The sequence below is a fragment of the Penicillium psychrofluorescens genome (genome assembly GCF_964197705.1).
Source record: "Penicillium psychrofluorescens genome assembly, chromosome: 5".
Taxonomy (NCBI): Eukaryota; Fungi; Ascomycota; class Eurotiomycetes; order Eurotiales; family Aspergillaceae; genus Penicillium; species Penicillium psychrofluorescens.
The window spans coordinates 2,946,226-2,965,316 of NC_133443.1; the positions used below are offsets into that span (position 1 = coordinate 2,946,226).

The 19,091-nt window shown below is 55.4% G+C and overlaps 9 protein-coding genes across 9 annotated transcripts; 6 read left to right on the top strand and 3 right to left on the bottom strand.

The window, feature by feature from the left end:
- Positions 1 to 189: 189 nt before the first annotated feature.
- On the top strand, positions 190 to 2,530 carry PFLUO_LOCUS8385 (uncharacterized protein; the record flags this gene model as incomplete). The annotated part of the gene is made up of 2 exons (XM_073786115.1): positions 190 to 664; positions 699 to 2,530. 2 exons carry the CDS (start codon positions 190 to 192, stop codon positions 2,528 to 2,530), a joined length of 2,307 nt encoding a protein of 768 aa, XP_073642402.1.
- Positions 2,531 to 3,047: 517 nt separating this feature from the next.
- PFLUO_LOCUS8386 (uncharacterized protein) lies at positions 3,048 to 4,466 on the top strand (the record flags this gene model as incomplete). The annotated part of the gene is made up of 1 exon (XM_073786116.1): positions 3,048 to 4,466. The coding sequence occupies one exon, from the start codon at positions 3,048 to 3,050 to the stop codon at positions 4,464 to 4,466; it is 1,419 nt and encodes a 472-aa protein (XP_073642403.1).
- Positions 4,467 to 5,835: 1,369 nt separating this feature from the next.
- Positions 5,836 to 7,721, bottom strand: PFLUO_LOCUS8387 (uncharacterized protein; the record flags this gene model as incomplete). Its single annotated transcript, XM_073786117.1, has 2 exons — positions 5,836 to 6,506; positions 6,557 to 7,721. The coding sequence occupies 2 exons, from the start codon at positions 7,719 to 7,721 to the stop codon at positions 5,836 to 5,838; spliced, it is 1,836 nt and encodes a 611-aa protein (XP_073642404.1).
- A 432-nt stretch (positions 7,722 to 8,153) lies between these two features.
- On the bottom strand, positions 8,154 to 10,123 carry PFLUO_LOCUS8388 (uncharacterized protein; the record flags this gene model as incomplete). Its single annotated transcript, XM_073786118.1, has 2 exons — positions 8,154 to 8,733; positions 8,784 to 10,123. 2 exons carry the CDS (start codon positions 10,121 to 10,123, stop codon positions 8,154 to 8,156), a joined length of 1,920 nt encoding a protein of 639 aa, XP_073642405.1.
- Positions 10,124 to 11,306: 1,183 nt separating this feature from the next.
- On the top strand, positions 11,307 to 12,497 carry PFLUO_LOCUS8389 (Trihydroxynaphthalene reductase; the record flags this gene model as incomplete). Its single annotated transcript, XM_073786119.1, has 3 exons — positions 11,307 to 11,727; positions 11,801 to 12,099; positions 12,153 to 12,497. 3 exons carry the CDS (start codon positions 11,307 to 11,309, stop codon positions 12,495 to 12,497), a joined length of 1,065 nt encoding a protein of 354 aa, XP_073642406.1.
- A 544-nt stretch (positions 12,498 to 13,041) lies between these two features.
- On the top strand, positions 13,042 to 13,527 carry PFLUO_LOCUS8390 (uncharacterized protein; the record flags this gene model as incomplete). Its single annotated transcript, XM_073786120.1, has 3 exons — positions 13,042 to 13,089; positions 13,191 to 13,250; positions 13,327 to 13,527. 3 exons carry the CDS (start codon positions 13,042 to 13,044, stop codon positions 13,525 to 13,527), a joined length of 309 nt encoding a protein of 102 aa, XP_073642407.1.
- Positions 13,528 to 13,654: 127 nt separating this feature from the next.
- On the bottom strand, positions 13,655 to 14,131 carry PFLUO_LOCUS8391 (RING-box protein hrt1; the record flags this gene model as incomplete). Its single annotated transcript, XM_073786121.1, has 3 exons — positions 13,655 to 13,824; positions 13,881 to 13,959; positions 14,018 to 14,131. 3 exons carry the CDS (start codon positions 14,129 to 14,131, stop codon positions 13,655 to 13,657), a joined length of 363 nt encoding a protein of 120 aa, XP_073642408.1.
- Positions 14,132 to 14,732: 601 nt separating this feature from the next.
- On the top strand, positions 14,733 to 16,100 carry PFLUO_LOCUS8392 (uncharacterized protein; the record flags this gene model as incomplete). Its single annotated transcript, XM_073786123.1, has 1 exon — positions 14,733 to 16,100. The coding sequence occupies one exon, from the start codon at positions 14,733 to 14,735 to the stop codon at positions 16,098 to 16,100; it is 1,368 nt and encodes a 455-aa protein (XP_073642409.1).
- A 1,135-nt stretch (positions 16,101 to 17,235) lies between these two features.
- On the top strand, positions 17,236 to 18,893 carry PFLUO_LOCUS8393 (Cell wall assembly regulator; the record flags this gene model as incomplete). The annotated part of the gene is made up of 2 exons (XM_073786124.1): positions 17,236 to 17,264; positions 17,324 to 18,893. The coding sequence occupies 2 exons, from the start codon at positions 17,236 to 17,238 to the stop codon at positions 18,891 to 18,893; spliced, it is 1,599 nt and encodes a 532-aa protein (XP_073642410.1).
- Positions 18,894 to 19,091: the final 198 nt, after the last annotated feature.

Below are 19,091 nucleotides of genomic sequence, written 5' to 3' on the forward strand. Positions count from 1 at the left end.
TACGATTATTCCTTCTTCCTCTTCTTTTTCTCTTACTGTCTCCTTCTACTATACTTCCTACCACTCCTACTACTAGCAGAGACATCCATTCATTCGGTCGCTCATTGTTCTTCTTATTATGTTGTAGCTTCTCTCCTTTCTCTCCCTCTGTCTCTCCAGGTCATCACGATGCACCACCCCCAATTCTCCATGATGTACTACCGGGGCGCGCCCCCAATGACCGACGACGATGCCAGTAGCGATCCTCCGTCCACTCGCTCCTCCAACGACCCTCCAGAACATGCCGCCCACGTGCGCTCCCGGTCGACCGCGCACGCACAAAGCAGCCCCAAACGCCTCTCTGTCTTCGGGGGCCGCTCCAGAAGCAACACCACCACCTCAACCTCCGAGCGTCGTCGTTCCCCAAACAACTCCATGACTTCCTCCGAGGGCTCCTCTGGCTTCCATCCAGACGAACGCACCGCCTCTGCAATGAGCGTGCGCCCCGACTACCAGCAGCACCGGACATCGCGGTCATTCCTGGCCCGCTCTAGTCGCATCCTCCGCCGTCAGGGCAGCAAAGTCAACATCGTTGCCACGCTGGACGAGGAGGAAGAGCTGGGGCACATGGAAGAAAGAGTCGAATCGCGTCCCCGTCACCTCCGTTCACGGCGTATGAACCACCGTAAGTTCTTTTTAAGCCCTGCTTTTCCTCACAGATCTGACAAGCTGGAAAGATGAGCAAATGAAGAGTCTCATTTCAGACCCATTCGACTTCCATCACCTCACCCATACGAGCCCTGCACAGTTTCCGTCCCTGGAGCAGACCCGACAAAACGACCTGATCACCGAGTTCTCGGTCATCCGCGCGTCTCAGCGCGCACAAACAGATCTCAAGGGCATTCGCGCCGAAGACATTCATTTCCGCAACTTTTCTTCAGACGAATTGACCGCGTACGGCACGGCAACTACTGTGGACGGCGTGGCTCGTAGCCCGCCAGGTTCCCCTGAGATCGGGAGAACCAGCCCATATCGGGGGGGCCATGCGCGGAGGGAATCTCGCGTCAATGAGAACTTCTCGCGTCCAGTCTCGAGATATCCCCGATCTTGTCCCGCCACTCCACCACCTGCGGTCGCCCTGGATCTGCCTCCAGCCACTGAGGAGGTCGAGGAGGAAGAAGCCGAGTCTGCACCCCGCGCTATCGATGAAGTGCTAGGCCTCGCTTCCGCGAGGACGTGCCCGGAGTTCGTTCATAACGGAGAGCCATCATCGTACCTCGTAGACGATGTGACCGTTAGGACCTCCTCCAGCAGCAGCCACTACGACCTGGCCGATGTTCCTGAGGAAGAAGCAACTCGCTTGTGGGACAGCCCCGAGTCCAGTCTCGGATATTCCCATTCTCGCTCGGTCTCCCACGCGAGTCCGCCTGTGGCCGACGCTCACGCACCCAGGATGGTTGCTCCCAAACAGCCACTGTCGATCTTCGTGGCCGAGGAGCTGTCACGCAAATTCTCGCAGGCGCTGGGCTCGCCGACCCTACCCGAAAACCAAGTCCCACCTCCATGTCACTATGTGAATTACCGGAGGCCGATCCCCCGCAGCGTAGGCCAGTTCTCGTCCGAGGGTGAATTGTACGATTCCTGGGATGCGGACATCGACTACTGCTACGAGCATGCGGCCGAGTCCACCTCCGACTTCGATTGGTCGCGTATTTCTCTGGATGAGTCGCAGCACCCGCAGGTTGGAGGGACAGAAGGTCCGTGGCTGGCAGCCCCGTCTGGTCGATACCTGCAACCAAGTCCGCTGAGTGAAACCACTCTTGCGACCCCGGATTTGGTCCCCGCCTCCGCACGCTCTGCGCCTTCTCAACTGGCGGTCACTCCGTCTTCAACCGAGTATGAGCAAGACCTAATGGTGCGGAGTGCGGCGGACTACTTCCACCATCCTGTCAGTTCCTCGATCCTGCCATCGGCGCTGGGCAAGCAGATCACCCACGAGACGCTGTATGAGGATTATCTGGCAGCTGATTCGGAATCCGATCGGCACTTCCCGTTTCAGGGAATAATCGCCTCCGCCGAGAATCCCGTTTCTTCTCCGCGCAGTAGTTTCTCGCCGATCAGCAAGTGCAATTCCCAAGAGAGCCTGATGCTCTCCCGCGCTGCGTCGATCGTGCGCAAGCACCGCTCGTCGGTCTCGACGACCAGTGTCCCCGAACTGGTGCATAGTCTCTCCAACAGCCGCGAGCTGATGCCGATCGAGCGTACGAGTGCCGGCGAGATCGTGGTCTGCCCTCCTAGCCGCCCGGATTCATCCTCCCTTCACCGCCCGGCGAAGAGTCTGGCCGAGGCGCATCTCTTGCTGCAGGCAGACAGCAGCCCATCTCTCGAAGGCCCCGATACCACCCTTCCTGCGAGTCATGATCGGGCCAAATCTACCTTCGATATTTCTAGGACTCCCGGCGGACTTCCGATGGTCCCTGCTAAAAACCCCAATCGGAAGAAGACCCGCACCACCTCCTACTCTCTTTTCCCTACCGCCAACGCCGTCTAGGCTTATCTCCTTTTCCTCTCTCTTTCAGGAAGACAAGTCATGTTTTCCGATCATTTTACTCTCACACCCGCTCCATCACCCTCGCTTGACCCCCCACTATAGAATCATCCACGAGCCTACGATTTTTTTGTTTATCTACTGTCAATCTTTGTGCATTTTCTTGTCATCTATGGGTTGTTTTTTTTTTTGTACGCTGGTCTATCAATTCCTGCTGTGGTCGTTCTCTCATCTTGGTCGAGGCATTTCTCAGCGATTATTGGACAGTTCTGGTCTGGTGTTGGTTTTTTCCTGTTATCCAGGGGAACGTGGACTCGGAATATATTAAAAAGGGAATGGAAAATCCTGGCACATTCGCTTCTATTATTTTTCTCTCTTGTAGCTGTTCTGTCTCCGTATACAACATTACCTAAGCGACAATCATCACCTGATCTCTTATCGATCGCCCCATACTTCCTCTCTTTGTTCTCTCTTTTCCATCACCTCCAGCTCGTCTGACCTTCGGTCTCGCTACGCAGCCATGGCGTCTCCTACACCCTCATCACAGGCGCTGGTCAAGCGGTCTCAGGACAACCAGCTTATGCCGCCTCCACCACCCCCAAAAAGGATCAAACGCCCCGCAACCGTCCTCGACGAAGATATCTACACCAACGCCCTATCGCACATCATCGCCCGGGACTTCTTCCCGGGTCTGCTCGAGACGCAGACTAAGCAGGAGTACCTTGATGCGCTGGAATCCAAGGATAAGAATTGGATCACGAGCGCGAAGAAGAACCTCGCCGATGTCATGCGAACACCGACTCCCGGCAGCAGAACACCAGCTCGTACGCCACGACCGCAACACTTTGTTGAAGGGAGTGAAACACCGCGCGGCTGGGGAGGCGAGACTCCCATGTCTGTTGTGTCAGCCGCAACAGCAGAAGAGAACGAGCAGGATAATCTCCCCGATGTATCGAATTTGGGATTGCTGGCATTTCAGGCGAAATACACCAGCGAAGACAACGAGTCTTTCAACAAGGTCCTAGACAAGCAGAATTCAAAGAAGCGCGAGAAACATGCCTGGCTGTGGAATCAGAACAAAATTCCATCGGCCCGCCAAATCGCTTACCACCAAAGTGAACGGAAACGCATCACTGCTCAGGGCGGGAATCCGGATACAGGTCTGATCAAGCGCGACGACCAGCCACAGCAACCGGCTATCAAAACAGACCTAGATTCCCGTCCCGCTAGACCGGATGGATGGGATGCGCGGCCGGATAACTCGCTCATGTTTCTTCCGTCTTCGGTTGAGGACACACACGAGACCATCCAGCAGAAAGCAGAGGCGGCCTCGCGAGCAGGGCCTAAACGAGTTTTATATCAAAACACAAGGCTCGTTGACCAGGATGCTGCCGCTGCCGCGGACGCAGTCCCGCCCTCGCCGTCTCTTTCTGCCATTCAAGACGCGATCGCTGGCAAACCCCGTCTTAGCGAGTCAGAAGCCGCCTCTGCCGTTCCAGGAGGCGAAACTCCACGTGTCAACGGCTACGCCTTTGTCGACGAAGACGAGCCCGAGCCTGAATTAGCTGAGGCAGATGTGGACTGGCGTCTTCTGGGTGCTGGTACAGACACAACCCCGAACCCCTTCCAGCTTCGCGAAACCCGCAAACGCGAAGCCCTGCACCACAGGATGGTGGATAGAGTCGCGCGCAACAAACGCATTGAAAAGGTCGCCAGATCCACCAAGACGCCCGTGTCATCTACGCCGCGCTTCGCTAGTAGTCCACGAGTGGACTTTGGTCTTCGCGGCACTCCAGGTGGTAGTGGTGGACACAACCAGAAAATGCTCACTCCCGCGGCGCAGAAGTTGCTACATCGGGTCGGTGGGAGTACCCCGCGGACAGTGGGGGGAAAGTCGGGTGAGAAGAATATGTCGACGCCTACCCCGAAAAGAAGGTGATGATGTCGCTGAGCGATGCGATCCGCGAGTTGCTTTCCTTATAATCTTCAACGTTTGTCCTGTCTGTTATTTGCAGTTGAAGGGTATTTGCTGAACACTGCCGGAAAAGATCAGTTAGAAGGACGCAGATGTTTTTTTTTTGTTGCATTTATAGCGGGTTTGATTATGCATTATGATACCACGGTTGTTTGATGGCGTTTGGATGCCAGTATTGTACAATAATTGTACCGTGGCAATGACCATAGAAAATATATCGGTCTATTTTGGCCTGGCTATGGTCCATATTCATAACCAACGAAAACGAAGAATTGGTAGAAACACGGTGCTGTAGATCCGGATCGGAACGAACAGGAAACTCGGGAATGGACTGGTTGAGCAATGCCGAACATGCCGAGTTCTTCATTCAACATCTATCTACCGGACACATACACCCGGAAACACTCCAGGAATTGGCATTCATTAAAATATACCCCCGTTTTTCTGTGGATCTACCTCGGTCCCGTGTCTGTCTGTGCTGAAGATACGATACACCTCGTGAGTTCTGGACTGGGAACCTCTCAGGACTGATGGGCTAATACATCCATAGATGTCTGCAAAACACCATCCATCTGCATGAGCAGAGCACCAGTTGATGCAGAATGAGTGTCGACTCTACAGACAAAGAGGCCGAGGCTGAGGCTGAGGCTTCATCTACTTCAAAGAGTGCCGCCCGCAATCTCTCGACATCAACATCAACCTCGATTCCAGTCTCGACTCCAGTCTCAAACTATCCCTCCTCTATATTCTCAACCCTCCTCTCCCCATTCACTTCTTTACCGCAATCATCCCAGCACCCAGCCCCACCATCTCAAGATCAATCCCAAAAAGTCTCCCCAACCCAAGACCAAGAACAAAACCCTCCACCCCCCAATCCCAGTCCCAATCCCCCCTCTGGAAATTTCCCATCCCTATCCCAGGAAAAGGAACCCCTCTATTCCCCTCAAGAAGTCCCCCTTTTCAAGACTCTCCAACGCACCCGCCTCACAGCAACACGCACGAAACAGCTTCTCCGCGCCGCATCCCGCGCTCACGATGACCCGCCGCCTCCGCCGGGCCTAGGCGAATGCTGCGGGAGTTCGTGCGATCCGTGCGTGAATGATCTGTGGAGAGAGGAGTTGGGTGTCTGGAGGGGGCGGTGGGGGGGACATGCTCTTGAATCCAAGGAGGAAGAGAAAGGTTCGGGGAGGTTGGATTGGTGATGATTTATTCTTTGTGTACAATACTCTGGTCACTTGGTTTGTTCTAGGGCCTTGGAATAGACGAAAGAAGGAAGGGAAGGGGATAAAGCAGTGAAATGAATGTACAGTGCCTGTTTAAATTCTTCGAGTACCTAGAGACACGCCCAGAAAATCATCCACATCCCGCTCAGCATGTACACCCCCAGCCACAGCTGCAGCCGAGGCGAACTATTCAGATAATAAGCCGCTCCCAGGTAACTACAAGTGATATCCCCATTCGGATCCCGCCATCCATAAGACGCATTCAGCCATTTCCCGGTTGGACACCCGAACCCCAACGCAGCAGGACAACCCCTGGCAAGTGAGTAGCAAATATCCGAGCACGGCAGAATCTCCTTGTACGGGCCGGGCTTGATCTCCGTGTCGATGAGGGGATTGCGAGACTTGTTCGTTGCCACTGACTGCCGGAGGGGATCATTCGCAGGTAAGGAGCTGCCATTGATGAAATCTTGGCCGGCGTTCCGCACTTGGAGGTACCACTCCTGGCTTTGGAAGTCTGCGCAGCGCGGGATGCTGACGCTGCAGAGCCATTGCTTGTAGGCGGTTGAGCAGTTGGAGCAGCCGACTGCGAGAGAGTACATGGATTCGGGCGTCGTGTTGCATTGGATTTGCTGCAGTGAGTAGCTGAAGTTCTGGTACATCTGTGCGGCGTAGTCATCGTAGATGGACCGGAGGGCTTCGACTGAGAGATCCGGGTTGGACGGCACAGCATATGCAACCTCTGAGCAGAAGGTGAGGTTGAACAGAACCGCGCAGTTATCATCTAACAGAATCAGCAAAACCCTTTTTCCTCCCAAAAGTACAAAAACTCACCAGCTTTGGTTGTAAAGTTCATCGGTTTCCACAACTTCCCACCACCACCAACAATATTATTTCCGCTAGTCGTGGAATTGCCCACCATCGCCAGAATCCCATTGTACTCAGAACTCCGATTGAGTCCCGTGATATAAAACTGCTGCTTGGGTTTATTCCCCAGTCCGCGACTAGTCATGCCCACCTCAGTTTTGCTAACCTGAGGGGCGTACCGTTCCAGTGCGCAGAACGATCGCTCCAGGCCTGCCAGTGCGGAATCGTGGATTCCGGGCGCGAACATGGTGTAAGGCGGTACGAGATCCATCCACTCCTGGTACGTCGCCGAGTCCGGCTCGGTTTCCGTCAGGTTGTTCGTGACCAGCAGCGCGGCGTGCATATCTGCATCGATGAAGTACAGGAAGGGGTCTTTCTCGTCGACGGCGTGGAAATATGCATCGATCGAAACGCCGATCTGGTATTCGTATTCCCCCGAGTATTCGGTCGAGTTGGGCGCTACGACCGCGATGAATACGTCGCCCTCGGCCTGTACCTCTCTGCTCCAGTACCCGCCAGACGCGCGGGTCATGTTCTGCAGCGGGTTGCCCTCATGCTCTGGACCGGGTTTTTCAAGCTTATCCGATAGCGAAACGTACACCTCGAGCTGGTCAAAGGGTCCGGCATCCGTCTTGTTGGTGGAGGGTGCTTGGCACGTCGTCAACGATATATAAACGGGCACTGGGTTGTTATCATCGGCTCGCTTCCATAGCTCATTGCGTGCCTCTTCGTCCATCTGATCGTCCAAACTTCGAGTAGCAAAGGGTGGAAACCCCTTGCGCGGCCCGGCCTTCTTGCCATGAACGTAGTTTTTGGGGAAATACCACCACTGGATCTTGCCGACTTCGATCGAGCCGGGCTGGAAATTATTGTTTGCCATCGAGGTTACATCCGCCGGATATCTTTTCACCAGATCGAGCCCATTGGACTCGTCCTCTGCGTCCACATCCTGCAGTTCCAGCCCGTTGAACGAGTCCAGGGCTACCGGGAAGCCGGCACCTTCGCCGATGATCGCCCCATGGATGTCGGGACTGCTCTCGTCCGCTGCAGCGTGGACGAGGGGGGTATGGAAGACAAAGGCGTAGGCGATTGCAGCTAGCGCGCACTGCAGGGTTGCGGGTTGAAGTCGCATGGAAGGTAAAATGAGGGAGTCGGGCGCACGACGCGCATAGGGGTAGTAGGAGAGGAAGAGACCACTTCACGGACAAGCAGCGATCGGACACACCACTGAAAGTGTCTGGGAATGGGTGGCTGCATGTAGTCGACGAGAGGGCGAAAGTTGAGGAGCAGCTGAACTTGGGAGGCGTAATCGGTTTATCATGGTGGATGCCTTGGTGCCTGACAGTAGTAGATCTGATAGGTAACTAGTATGAACAATGGTAACGATGTACGTATCTAGCCTATAACGATAGACAATAATAATCATAATGGCTGGAAGATTTACAGGATCAAGATGAATCTATATATGTGTATCATCGAAAATTGGCATACAATATAAGAAACGAGAAGAGATTCACATTCCCTCCATCCGGAGGAAACCAGAAAACCCGAAAGACAAACCAACTCAAACAAGCTTAAAGTACCGAGCAGCAGCCATGCTGACGATGACCACCCCGCCAATCACCCCGATGATTCCAAAGAACCAGGCGTATCCTTCCGTGTCCTTTCCAGGCACGGGGACGTTCATGCCAAAGAGACCGCAGATCAAGTTCAGCGGAACCAGAATCGTGGCAATCAGCGTGACCTTGCTGAGCACCTTGTTGACATGGTTGCCCAGCACCAAGTTGGTAACATTCAACTGGGCCAGGTAGTTGGTGTGCGACCGACTGAGCATCTTCTCAAAGTGCCCCAGGTTCGACATCATGGTCACGACGTGATCCTGGATATCGCCCAGATACAACCCAATGTCGCCGCGAGGCGTCACCGAGTACTGCTCATTGCAGCGCTTCGAGAATCCGCGGATGACGTCCGCCTTGCCGCCCAACAAGCGCATCAGAGTCATAACTTTCTTGCGGAGACCACCGATCCGAGGGAGGAAGGACTCGAAATCGTCCACTCGGGCGATGAACACATAGTCCTCAATCGCCTCAGATTCCACCTCCACGTCGTGAATGACCGGACCGAAACTGTCGACAATGTCGTCGCTGGATCACATTAGCTGGTGGGAATGAACTGGCCGTGGTGGCCGACTTACATCATCGCGTAACAAATCCAGTCGCTGCTGAGAGCCATATAATCACGCAGTTTTCCAATACGCTTCCGGACATTGGCGGCGTGAGGGTTCTCAACAAAGGAGAAGGTCAAGACCCCGTCCCGAAACACCACCATGTAAAAGTTGACCGGCTCCAGAAAATCCTCGCTGTTCTTGTCCACTTGGTAGAAAGTGCGGAAGCAGACAAAGTAGTATTGCTTGAAGAGCTCGACCTTCTCGCGGGCTTCTTGAGTCAAAATATCCTCCGTTGTCAGCGGATGAATAGAGAAGGCTCGAGAGATGGCGCCCAGTTCCTCCTCGGTTGGGTTGATGACATCAAGCCACCAGACACCACCTTCGGGTCCCAGTTGAAACAAATCCCGGAAGCTGTCCCCGGGGAGCACCAGATCTCCCAGCTCCGCCGCATGCACCGTGGTCTGCGACTCGGATGAGAAGAACCCAAACCGAGGCTCATTCGAGTTCTGGTGCGTCTGGACCAGCTCCTTGTCGTCGAAAGCCTTGCTGGGCTTCTCGGATTCAAGGACACAGCAATCAGTCGAATCGGAAGGGCTGGCATTATCGTCGGCGTCTTTGGCACCCGGACGAAGGTCATGAAAAATGCGAGGCTTCCTGCTCTGAGAGCTGAAGCTGTGCTTGCGACGGTCGCCAGTAGGCTGGATGTTCTGGTTGAGGGCCACGAATTCCTCGAGCTCCTCGTAGTCAATCACGGGAATGCGGCCCGGCTGATCGTAGCAAGCCCCTTCATTGGGGTCCAGTGGGATATCTCCCGGCTGGGGGCGAGCCACGCTCGCATTGCTGAAGGTCGGGCGGCGAGCCTGCGTACCGCCGGAGACGGTACGGTGCAGAATGGCTTCCAGATCGAGATCGACATGGCTATCCAAGGTGTTTGCTCGCTCCCGACGACGCGGGTCCGCGAAAGCGTCCACCGAGTTGGGTGGCGAGGATGACCGAGCCGAGACGGATGATTTGCGCGAGATGGTCCCCGCGCGATCTTGCTGGCCCCGGCTGATTCGGCGAGGGGTGGCCGAAAAACGCCGCACCATTCCATTGACATCATTGACGGACTGATCATCATCCACAATCGCTTGCTCAAAGTCTCGGTAGACAGGTCCCGCCTCCCGAAGGGCATCCTGCACGTGGAGCAGATCTGCACGGTCCAGGGTCTCTCCGTTCGGTCCCTGGTGAGCGGTGATGTCCCCGGGGGCCTCGAAACGGGGGACCGAACCCAGCTGAAACTGGAAACGATGATCGTCCAGCTCGGGGACGGGAGTGCTGTACCGGGTCAAGCCCGGGTACTTGTCGGACTTGACAGATTCGGACATCTTTTGGTCTTTCTTTTTTGTTCGTTCGCGGGGGGTAATGTTTCAATGCAAGCCGACTAGGGAGCCAGTTTGATTGGCAAACCTCGATCTTCCGAGGCTCTTTGGGGTTGGTTGTTCAAATATGCAGCACAAGCGTCAGAGCAGACGCAAGTCGGTTCAGAGGTCGGATCAGGGAATGACGGCCCTCCATCCATGAGCCAGACCCTCGCAAAGGGCCTGGCGTCACCGACACACGTCTGTTGGCCACAAGTAAAGAGAATGGGGCAAGACCAGTTAGGGAGGTCGAGTGTCGCCTCCGCCGAAGACCCGGAATTTGGGGCCCGCGAGAGGGTTGAAGAGAGAAGACTGGATGTAGCGAAGTCCCGCCAACTTGAATGAAGGAGAGAAATGGGAGCGCGAATGCTCCAGGGTTGTGACTGGGGGGCGAAGAGGGAGGACGGCGAGGGAAAATTCCCCGAAGACAGCGAGCTGTGCTTGGGGGTGGCGAGATGCGATGGAAGGGAAAGAGTCTGCACGAACAGAACCAATGCAGACAAGACAAGAAGAGACCAGGAAAGGTCAAAAGATGGTTGGAAGAGGAGATAAACAGACAGAGTCCAGAGGGACAGTGATAGGGGAAGAAGAGAAGAGAGAGAGAAAATCCTAGGCCAAGTCGAACCCTAAGTAACTCCAGGTGAAAATTTTCTGCGGGTCTCCAGCCTGGTTCGCCCGCGAGAGTGCTTTGTAGTACAAAGCGGCCTATAACCCTCCAGATAATTCCCTCTTACAAAATCATCCTTAATCTTCGTTGCTCTGAGGCATTTTATTCTGCTGGGGTCAAGGCTCTCGGTCGCTCACCGAGTCTTTTCTGCACTTGACCTGTTGCATCATTGCCACTGGCCGATCGGCAGGGCCCAGGATACACTGGACGGAGTACACACACTTGCTACACGAGGGTGGTTATTGGGCGACGGTGGTGATGATGATTGTATAATTGGATTCACTCCTATCGACTACCTACCATCCGATCAGATCTCGTCCGGTCGGTTTAGCAGCCAACAATCCCTGCTCCACCACGCCGGTGTCGGCCAATTTTTCTTCTTCGGGGGTTGAGTCAGTCAGTCCGCCTAGTTCGTTATACTTCACCCACCACCACCACTCCGTAAAATTAGACGAGCGATTTATTGGCAATTCCTGCGACACCATGGCCTCTTCCTTCGTCATCCGCACCCCTTGTTCCTCGGCCAACATTGGCCCCGGCTTCGATGTCATCGGTCTAGCCCTCTCCCTCCACCTGGAACTGCACGTCACTATCGACCCCACGACCGCGTCGCAACGACCCCTCAACTGCGCCATTACCTACGAAGACCAGAGCAGAAGCACAGAGGCCATCAGTCTTGACCCAGAGGTCAACCTGATCACCCGTGTGGCCTTGTATGTGCTGCGCTGCCATGACCAGCGCGCGTTCCCCGCCGAGACCACCGTGCACATCGTCAACCCTATCCCGTTAGGCCGCGGGTTGGGGTCCTCGGGCACGGCGGTCGTGGCCGGCGTCATGCTCGGCAATGAGGTTGGCCGCCTAGGCTTAAGCAAGGAGCGCTTGCTCGACTACTGTCTGATGATTGGTGAGTGCAAGAGTGCTCCCCCCCTCCCTTCTGCATGCAAGCAAGGCGTATGCTGATGACTCGTCGCTTCCAGAACGGCACCCGGACAACGTGGCTGCTTCACTCTTTGGAGGCTTTGTGGGCACCTACCTGAACGAGCTCAAGCCCGAGGACGTCGCGCGCAAAGAAATTCCTCTGAGTGAGGTCCTGCCGGCTCCCGCGGGTGGCATCGACACGGGCAATCGCCCTCCAGCGCCACCGCTGGGCATCGGCCATTACCGAAAGTTCCAGTGGGCCAAGGAGATCAAGGCCATCGCCATCATCCCCGACTTTGTAGTGCCGACTGCCAATGCCCGCAATGTGCTTCCCCAGTCCTACTCCCGCGCGGACGTGGTATGTATGCGTCTGTACCACCAGGGATCTGTCGCTAATCGGGGTCATATCAGGTCTTCAATCTACAGCGCGCGGCCCTGCTTCCCGCCGCATTGGGGAGTTCGCCGCCCGATCCCGACATGATTTTCCTGGCCATGCAGGACAAGGTCCACCAACCGTATCGCAAAACCCTGATCCCGGGGCTGACCGAGATTCTACAATTCATGACCCCTGCCACCCAGCCGGGGCTCTTGGGCATTTGTCTGTCCGGTGCAGGTCCGACCATCCTGGCATTGGCGACTGATCGATTTACCGAGATCGCAGACCGCATCGTCGCCCAGTTCGCGGCCAATAATATCTCGTGCCAGTGGAAGCTGCTCGAGCCCGCCCAGGATGGGGCGATGGTCATCTCGAAATAAACCTGATAGACTTGGCCGTTCATCCCTTCTGTCTCCTCCGGTCAGGAGTCCCCCGTGCACAGCATCGGGTGGGCTCCAGTCATAGTTCTCATCGATCTGGGAGAAGTGTAGGCAACCCGCGAGGTCCTACGTCATACGCCTCGTGTCAAAGCAAGATTCCCCGTTTCAGTTTCACCGCTGCTTTTCTTGGATCCTGTCGCGGCCCCGTCCCCTCTTGATGCGATCCAATACCTCTGGATTGACATTCTCACTCGGCAGATATGTCCTTTGTCCCAGATGATGGTTATAATCCGAGCCAAAAATATAGATGTGCTTCATATAGACTGCCGGACGGAGCGTCCCAGGCACATCACAATTAATAAATAGAATCAAAGCTGCAGACAAGATAACCAGCCAGTCAAAACAAGAAAACGCAAAAACGGGTGGTAGTGGGTGGTAGTTGGAAAAAATAAGGCTGTGTATACCGAAGGCGGTGATGCGGCAGATGCCACCATTGCGATAAGCGCGTGTCGATTCACCTCGCGACTCCGTCACCATCGCCACCATGGACGAATTACTCGGTCCGATCCAGGATGCCTTTGAAGGCCAGATCGTATGTTTCTCTGCGCATATTATTCCCCATCAATCACGCGGGACAGCTCCTAGTGGCGGTTCAAGGCTACCCCAAGCTAACACGAATCTTCCCGGGAGCAGGACTTCCACGGCCAGCGCCTCGCTGAGATCCTCTCGACGGTGCTCTTGATCCTCTCCGCGGTAAGTTTGCGTTTCCGAAGCTCCACCACGTATACCCGTGTGTGTCGATGTCAAAGACTGACTCCTGTCTATCTAGGCCGTCAGCTTCGTCGTCGGATACATCTTCAAGGACATCCACCTCACGCTGTGGATCGGTCTCGCCGGCACGCTCGCCACAGCCGTGGTGGTGGTCCCTCCCTGGCCATTTTACAATCAGAATCCCGAGAAGTGGCTAGCTCGCACAGATGGACGGGCTGCGGGCCCCGGTGTTGTGGTGGACGGGGTAAAGGTGGCTTAAGAGATACAATAGTTCTACGGGGGAGTTTCTCGCAAAACAGCAAGCAACAGTTAACGCAGGTATTTGTGTCATGAGCCATTTCATCGAAATTTGTATGTGTAGTATCCTCGGACTTCGTTTCCACCGTTTACCGGCCGTATTTCTGGAACTCCCAGTCTCGGTTGTCCAACGGACAGACTTGACGGGTCTTCAGCCATCGCGAGATGCAGTGGAAGTGGAAGGCGTGGTTGCAGATTCCCCAGGCAACGGTGCACTCCTCCGTCGTTGAGGAGCCTTGGTTGGCTTGACATTCGATGCCTGGTGGGTGTTCGTTAGCTCGCGAGCGGTCTTTCGGGGATGATCAAGGCACATACACAAGTCCATGATATGGTTGCGGCAGATGGCACAGTTGTCCACGACAATATCCCACGCCCACAGCGCCACGGCATTCCACTAGATAGACGATGGTCAGTTGAGCGACGGAGCTCTGGAGGTGTCTGTTGTTGTGTACCTTCTTCACTTCGAACTTCTTCTTGCCATCGACGGCACTGTCAGTGCTCTTGGAGACGGCCTTGCCCTTGGCAGAAGCACCGGTGGAGGCCTCCTTCATCTCTACGTCCGCCATGATTTGCGGATCGTGGACTTCGCGGGGTGATGACGATCGTAGAGCGGGGGTAGCTCTGCTTGGACTGTTCCGAGAAAAGGTGGTCTATTGCAGACCAGAAGAGAACAAGAGAAGACTCACGTTGGAGCAAGGGTGGTGTCTCCGGGGTCCCCAATCAACGATACAAGTCAGTACGTAGGTGGGAGCAGCTCTGGCCCGGCCTGATTCGGCATGTTTGACTGGTGTTTGTCTCTTAGTCATCTGGCTCGCCTTCCGTCACTTCGATGGTGACTGGACTCTCTTGCTACTCTGTTCCAACATCTAACATCATCTACCATGCTTTCTTCCATACTAGACATGCTTTGTCGGAGTTTCTGTTCTTGACTTTCCCTCTTTGTTGTCTCTCTCTGAAACTAGATTCTTCTCCGACATACCCGACTCTGAATCTCCGTCACTGAATCCGGCGTGGGACCTCCATTGGATCTTTGTCGACAGCTGCGCCGTGATTTAACCGATCTGTCTGCCAGTTTCTTGTTTATAGCGTTTGCGCTTTCTCGTTTATCTCTTCCAACCCAGGCTGCCTATTTTTCAAGCCACCCATCCCCCCCTCTCCACAGTCGCCATGTCGACATCTCAATCTCCTCAGCCGCCGACGCCCAAGGCCGCGCGCAACAACCGAAAGCCTAAGAAAAACACAACTCCTCAACCTCAGAAGACTGTCATGCTCAGTACCCCTCCATCATCACCACCGCGGAACGTGAGCCCCGGAGACATGACCACCGACTCGTCAAATCCGGTCATTTCGTCAAAGAAGAAAGCGCCGCGGTCGGCGAAGAAACAACCTGCCAGTCGAGCGTCGCCAGCGCCCAACAACAATGGCCACCGACACACGTCCTCCCAGTCCAGCATCATGACGCCGCATCTGAAAGACAGCGCCGCATATGCGGGGCCGACCTTCCATGCTTCGCCGGCGCCGTCCGCGCTCCCGATGCCGAGCTTCTTCTCCAAGTCGTATCCCGATTCTGATCTTGCGCCCACTCTTGAGACGGACAGCGATAATGCAGAGATGGATCCCGAAATTGAGACTACACCCTCTAAACCCAGAACTCGCCCTCAAACCGTGAGCGACGAACCGAAACCGACCCCTCTGGACTTTCTTTTCAAGGCTGCTGTGCAAGCAAGGAACTCCAACTCTGCGCGTAGCCCGGAAATGAGCCGGATACGCTCTCCGCAGACCGATTCCAAGGTGCTTCACTCCAATGCCGACAACACAGCGAACGGCGGGGTATTCATGTTCGAGATGGAGAGTTCCGGACGCAGCACACCCATCGGCCCGTCCTTTGCTCCGTCCTACCAGGATCGCATGAATGCTTTCCGGGCTAGCAGTTCTCCCTCGCACTCCTCCGCAGATCTTAATGAAGACCAGAAGAGACTGAAGACCGAGGAGCTGAAGCATTTGCTGCTCAACCCGCGTCCGCAGAAGCCCCCCAGCTCTTCCTCCTCGGCTCACGAGCCAAGCGGGAGTTTTGGCGTCAATGCCAGTCCTCCGCACTACGCGACCCCGCTGCGAACGACGTCGGGCCCTGTGACGACCTTGTCAAATGCCCATTCGAATCCCCAGAAGCAACCCATGGTCAACCATGCTGGCCGCCACCCGGCTACCTACGCTCACCTCAGTGGCCAGCAACAAGTCCACTACAATTCCAATTCTCCCTTGCGACGAGAAGTTCCCGCGTCGAATCCCCATCATTCCTACTCCGCAACCCCATTGCCCCCGGCAAACCACTATCAGCCGGCTCCGCCACAGTTTTCCCAGCATAATAAGCCAAACTATGCGTCTCCGCAGCCTCAGTACCCGTCCGCCTCACTCCATCTATCTGCGACTTCCCCCTCTCCTTCGCAATCCCCAGACACCAAGAAGATGGAGGATGATCTACGCAGGATCCTGAAACTAGATGCGACGAGCGGAATGCAGAGTTCATTTGCCTAATTTACCCACCTACCCCACTCGTTTTGTTTCTCACTCACTCTCTCTCTCTCCCATGTACTGTGCTTTTGCATGCATTGATTTATTCGAGGCATCCTGGAGTCCCAGGTCCCTCGGTCGGTGGTTGCGTTTCGTCTTTCTTTCTCTCACGACCAGGTGCTTGGTGTTGTTTTCACTTTTTCTGGCCGGTCCGCAGTCAGCGATGATCTTTTTATTTTTGACTATGTGATCCACGGATCGTGCTTCTCGGTACATTGACGAGGTTTCTCTCTTGTGCGTGGCCTCTTTTTTGCATCGTTCGGAGTCTGGAATTCCCCCGCCCAAGTGCTTGTTCGTGTCTGGTCCACGGAGGATGATTTGCATTCGCCCCAGTCCCTCGTTTCTGTGTCCTGTTGATATTTACTACTGGTGTGAATTGTCATGCCGTCCACTCGTTTTAATCTTCTTTCTTTTCTGTAAGCACCTGTCTAGATTTCGAGGTGGACCCCGGCCCAAACGCCTTGGTGCTGCTGATCCCAATAGCTCGGTGGCTTGTAAGATTGAAAAAAAAAAAACTCCCCCCAAAAAATTGTGGCAGCCCCCTGTATCTGACTACGAGGTTGAGCGTGCAAGTGTGACGCTGACGAGATTTGCCACCGACTGCCGGAGGCGGAGACAATGGAAGATGGAGCCCCGAAAAAGGCATTGTTGTGGATAGTTGTCGCAGTGTAGATGAATGGGCGTCGACATCATAGGATCTGCATACCTGAACACGGAAAGGGGGAATCATCTTATTATGATTTCTCACCCATCCATTCTCTTGTTCTTCCCACTCCCCCCGTTCCTGGTATTGCTTCGCTCACTTACCTAATTTCGTTCACCCCTACCGACCCAAACCAAGGAACCTACCTCTTCGTCCCATCGCAAAATTCCCCCCCCAAACTCACCTTCAACCACCATTCATTCACTCTCGCTCAACCACATCACCTTCGCTCACTGCCCATCTGCTCTCGCTCTCTAACTCGACTTGGCCAGGACCAGGTGCGCTGTCTCCAATGACTATCTGGCCTGCCCCGGTTTGATTCCTTCACGACAACAGCCATCCATCAATCAGCCTGTACCTGTTTTTTCTTCTCCCCGACACATCACCACCGCCGCCATGTCTAACATGTCCAACATGTCCAATATGTCCGTCCCCCCCCCTCTCTCTCCTCGACGCTGTTCATCGCTAACCCTCCTCCACCCAGGTTTGGCTCCGCTTGGCGTGACTTCTGGCATACCATGACCTCCAATGACCGTCATGCCACCCACGACTCCCCCTACCGCACTGGCCGACACGTCCCTCTCAGCCAAAGCGCCCGCCACGAGCCACTCACCTCCATTGCAACCAGCGCCCTTGACTCTCGCCCTGACCTTTCCAGCCCCTACGAAGAAGAACAACTTAAGGGGCCCACTTTCCCGAACTCCAACGATGTCACCGATGCCGGCTCCCCAAGTCGTCCCTACTCGCCGGGCATGCGCTCGTCCGTTTCCCAGAAAGAACGACGCTCCAACGACAACCCCGACGGCCCGGCGGAGATCCAGATGCAGAGCTTCCACGACGGCGCCCCGCCGCCGCCACCGGTCGCTCACTCCTGGAGGAAGATCGAGCGCTGGCTCGAGCACAACTACGAAGAACTCTTCGACAATCTCGGCGAGGGGTGCACGCAGAACGATATTAATGAATTGGAGCACGAGTTGGACTGCAGTTTGCCGCTGGAGGTGAGGGAGTCGTTGATGCTCCATGACGGCCAGGAACGTCCTGGGTTGCCGACTGGTGTGATCTTCAGCTGTATGCTGCTGGACTGCGAGGAGGTCGTTCAGGAGTGGAAGAACTGGAAGACGGTCAACGAGGAATTCCTGAGCGCGTCGATGTTGAACAGCGCGCCCGTGTCCAGTGCGGCGGCCAGCTCGTCCGCCGCTGGTGCTTCGGCTCAACCTGCGAATTCGATGTGGCGACAGGATCTGCATGATCGTCAAGACTCACAGCCTCCCGGTGCGGTCCAGAAAGCTTATGCTCACCCGGCTTGGATCCCGATGGCTCGTGATTGGGGTGGAAACCACCTCGCCATTGACCTGGCACCCGGCCCCGCGGGCAAATGGGGTCAGGTCATCATTTTCGGCCGTGACTACGATTGCAAATATGTCATTGCTCGGTCCTGGGCAGCGTTCCTTGCCGTCTTCGCTGATGATCTCTGCAGCGGCAAGGTCACGGTCGATGAGGAGACGCACGAGCTCAAGCTGACGGAGTTCAAGTCCCAAAACGTCGAGCCGCCTTACCTGGAGATTCTCCGCTGGAGAACCGATCAGAAGTTTGGCCGCCGCCTGCCTCGTCGCAAGGCTCCGAATGGTGTAGGTGCGAACGCTCAGGGTCCCCGGTCCAGTAGCCGTGAGTCGCCTTACGGCAGTCCGACTCGAGCCGACGAGCGTGGCCGCTCGCCGCACCGGTTTAACAAGGGCCAACCGGCCCCCAGCCCCAAGACTCCGTATGGCGTGTCGAGTCCTCTCGCTCGCGTGACGGAAGAAACGACAACGAGTCCCATCAAAACGGCGCCGACGATTTCGGAAGATCCCAAGGAGAGTGGCGAAGAAGCCGAGACCGAGGATCTGCTCGAGGTGTCCACGCCACAGATCTCCAACAAAGAAAACGAGGGATTCTCCGACAAGGCAAGTGACCAGAAATCGTCGGAGACAGACAAGGCGGACCCCCCCACTCCGGGATCTTCGACTGTCATAGACTCGGAGGTGCTCGGTGAGATGAAGAACGTGGCCATTTAGATGAGGCCTGACTTTTGCGCTTCTGCACTGTTCAAAGGGTTGGTTATCCCGGCGTCGTGGATTGATGGACACTTATGATGGATCCTTTTCTGTTGTTGTCTTTGTTGTTGCGACCTCCACCGTTTTCTTCTCCCGTGTATAGAAATACTTTTCTTGTTTGTCTTTTTTTGTGGTCCTCCTCCGGCTTTCGCGGGCATT